The 1,127-nt window shown below is 56.7% G+C and overlaps 1 protein-coding gene across 1 annotated transcript; it reads right to left on the bottom strand.

Moving 5' to 3' along the window:
* Nucleotides 1-330: 330 nt before the first annotated feature.
* On the bottom strand, nucleotides 331-870 carry FBXL12 (F-box and leucine-rich repeat protein 12; the record flags this gene model as incomplete). The annotated part of the gene is made up of 1 exon (XM_010004420.1): nucleotides 331-870. A coding segment is annotated over one exon (540 nt), but the record flags the coding sequence as incomplete, so codon positions are not given.
* Nucleotides 871-1,127: the final 257 nt, after the last annotated feature.

Here is a 1,127-nt window from a genome sequence, read left to right as displayed (position 1 = left end):
TCCATGGAAAAAGGAGGATCCTTCCCAAAAAGACTTCTCAGCGAAGCTTTTGGCCCCACCAACCCCTTCCTGGCCCCACCAACCCCTTCCTGGCCCCACCAACCCCTTCCTGGCCCCACCAACCCCTTCCTGGCCCCACCAACCCCTTCCTGGCCCCACCAACCCCTTCCTGGCCCCACCAACCCCTTCCTGGCCCCACCAAACCTTCTAGACCCCAACCCAAAAGAAAAACCCACTTTGTCCCAAACATCCATCCAGGAAAACTGATTTTCCCTAAAAAAAGGAGCAACTGAGGCACCAAAATGAGTGGCAAGACCTTCAGGCTGCACCTCAAGGGGCAGGTGAGACTTTACAGTGAGGTAAAATCGCCCGAATTGTCTTTATTGCGTCACCTCCAAGGTGAGTTGGACTCAACTGGAGGTTCCTCAGCCGAGGCAGCGCTTGGCACAAGGTGACGACGTCTCCAGGAGGAATTTTGTCATCCAGATCCAGGATCAAGGTCTCCAGGTGTTGCAGGATGGTTAAATGAGCCAGGCCCTGGTTGGTGAGGGAATGAGCTTGGCCGATCTCCAGGAATTTCAGGCACTTCACGAACCGGGAGACGGATTCCACGGCGGAGTCGCCGACGCCGCAATCCCGAAGCACCAGGAATTCCAACTTTTCCAAGTGTGGAGCTGCTCTTTGGATCCCAGAATCCGTGACACGGTAAGTCCCTTGAAGGGACAGAGATCTGAGGTGACTCCAGGTGGCCACGTTGAGAAGGTGCCGATCAGAGAAGGCGGGAACGTTGAGCAGCACGAGCCGCTCCAAGCGCGGCGCCGCTTTCCCGCCGAACCAGGAGGTGGGAATTTCGCAGCGTTCCAAGCTCAGCTCGGTGAGGGAAAGGGGGAGGTGGGAATAGGGAACGGGGCGGAGGTCGGTATCCAGGAGGGAAAGGTGTTGGTTGGAGCTCCTTGGAATTCCAAGTGTGGCCCTTCATGACCCATTGGGATTGAGGGGTTGATCAAATGGGGGGGAAGAACCAGATGGATCCACCTGGAGGGGGTTGAGGTGGCCACGGGGTGGTTGTCACCACCTGAGGATACCACTGGGTGTTCAACCCTTCCCAGATCCTGGAGTTTTTAGTT

Source organism: Chaetura pelagica, unplaced genomic scaffold, assembly GCF_000747805.2.
Source record: "Chaetura pelagica isolate M959 unplaced genomic scaffold, ChaPel_1.0 scaffold661, whole genome shotgun sequence".
In the NCBI taxonomy this organism is placed as follows: domain Eukaryota; kingdom Metazoa; phylum Chordata; class Aves; order Apodiformes; family Apodidae; genus Chaetura; species Chaetura pelagica.
The sequence above is the reverse complement of the archived record's forward strand: the minus strand, read 5'-3'. Positions and strand labels throughout refer to the sequence as shown.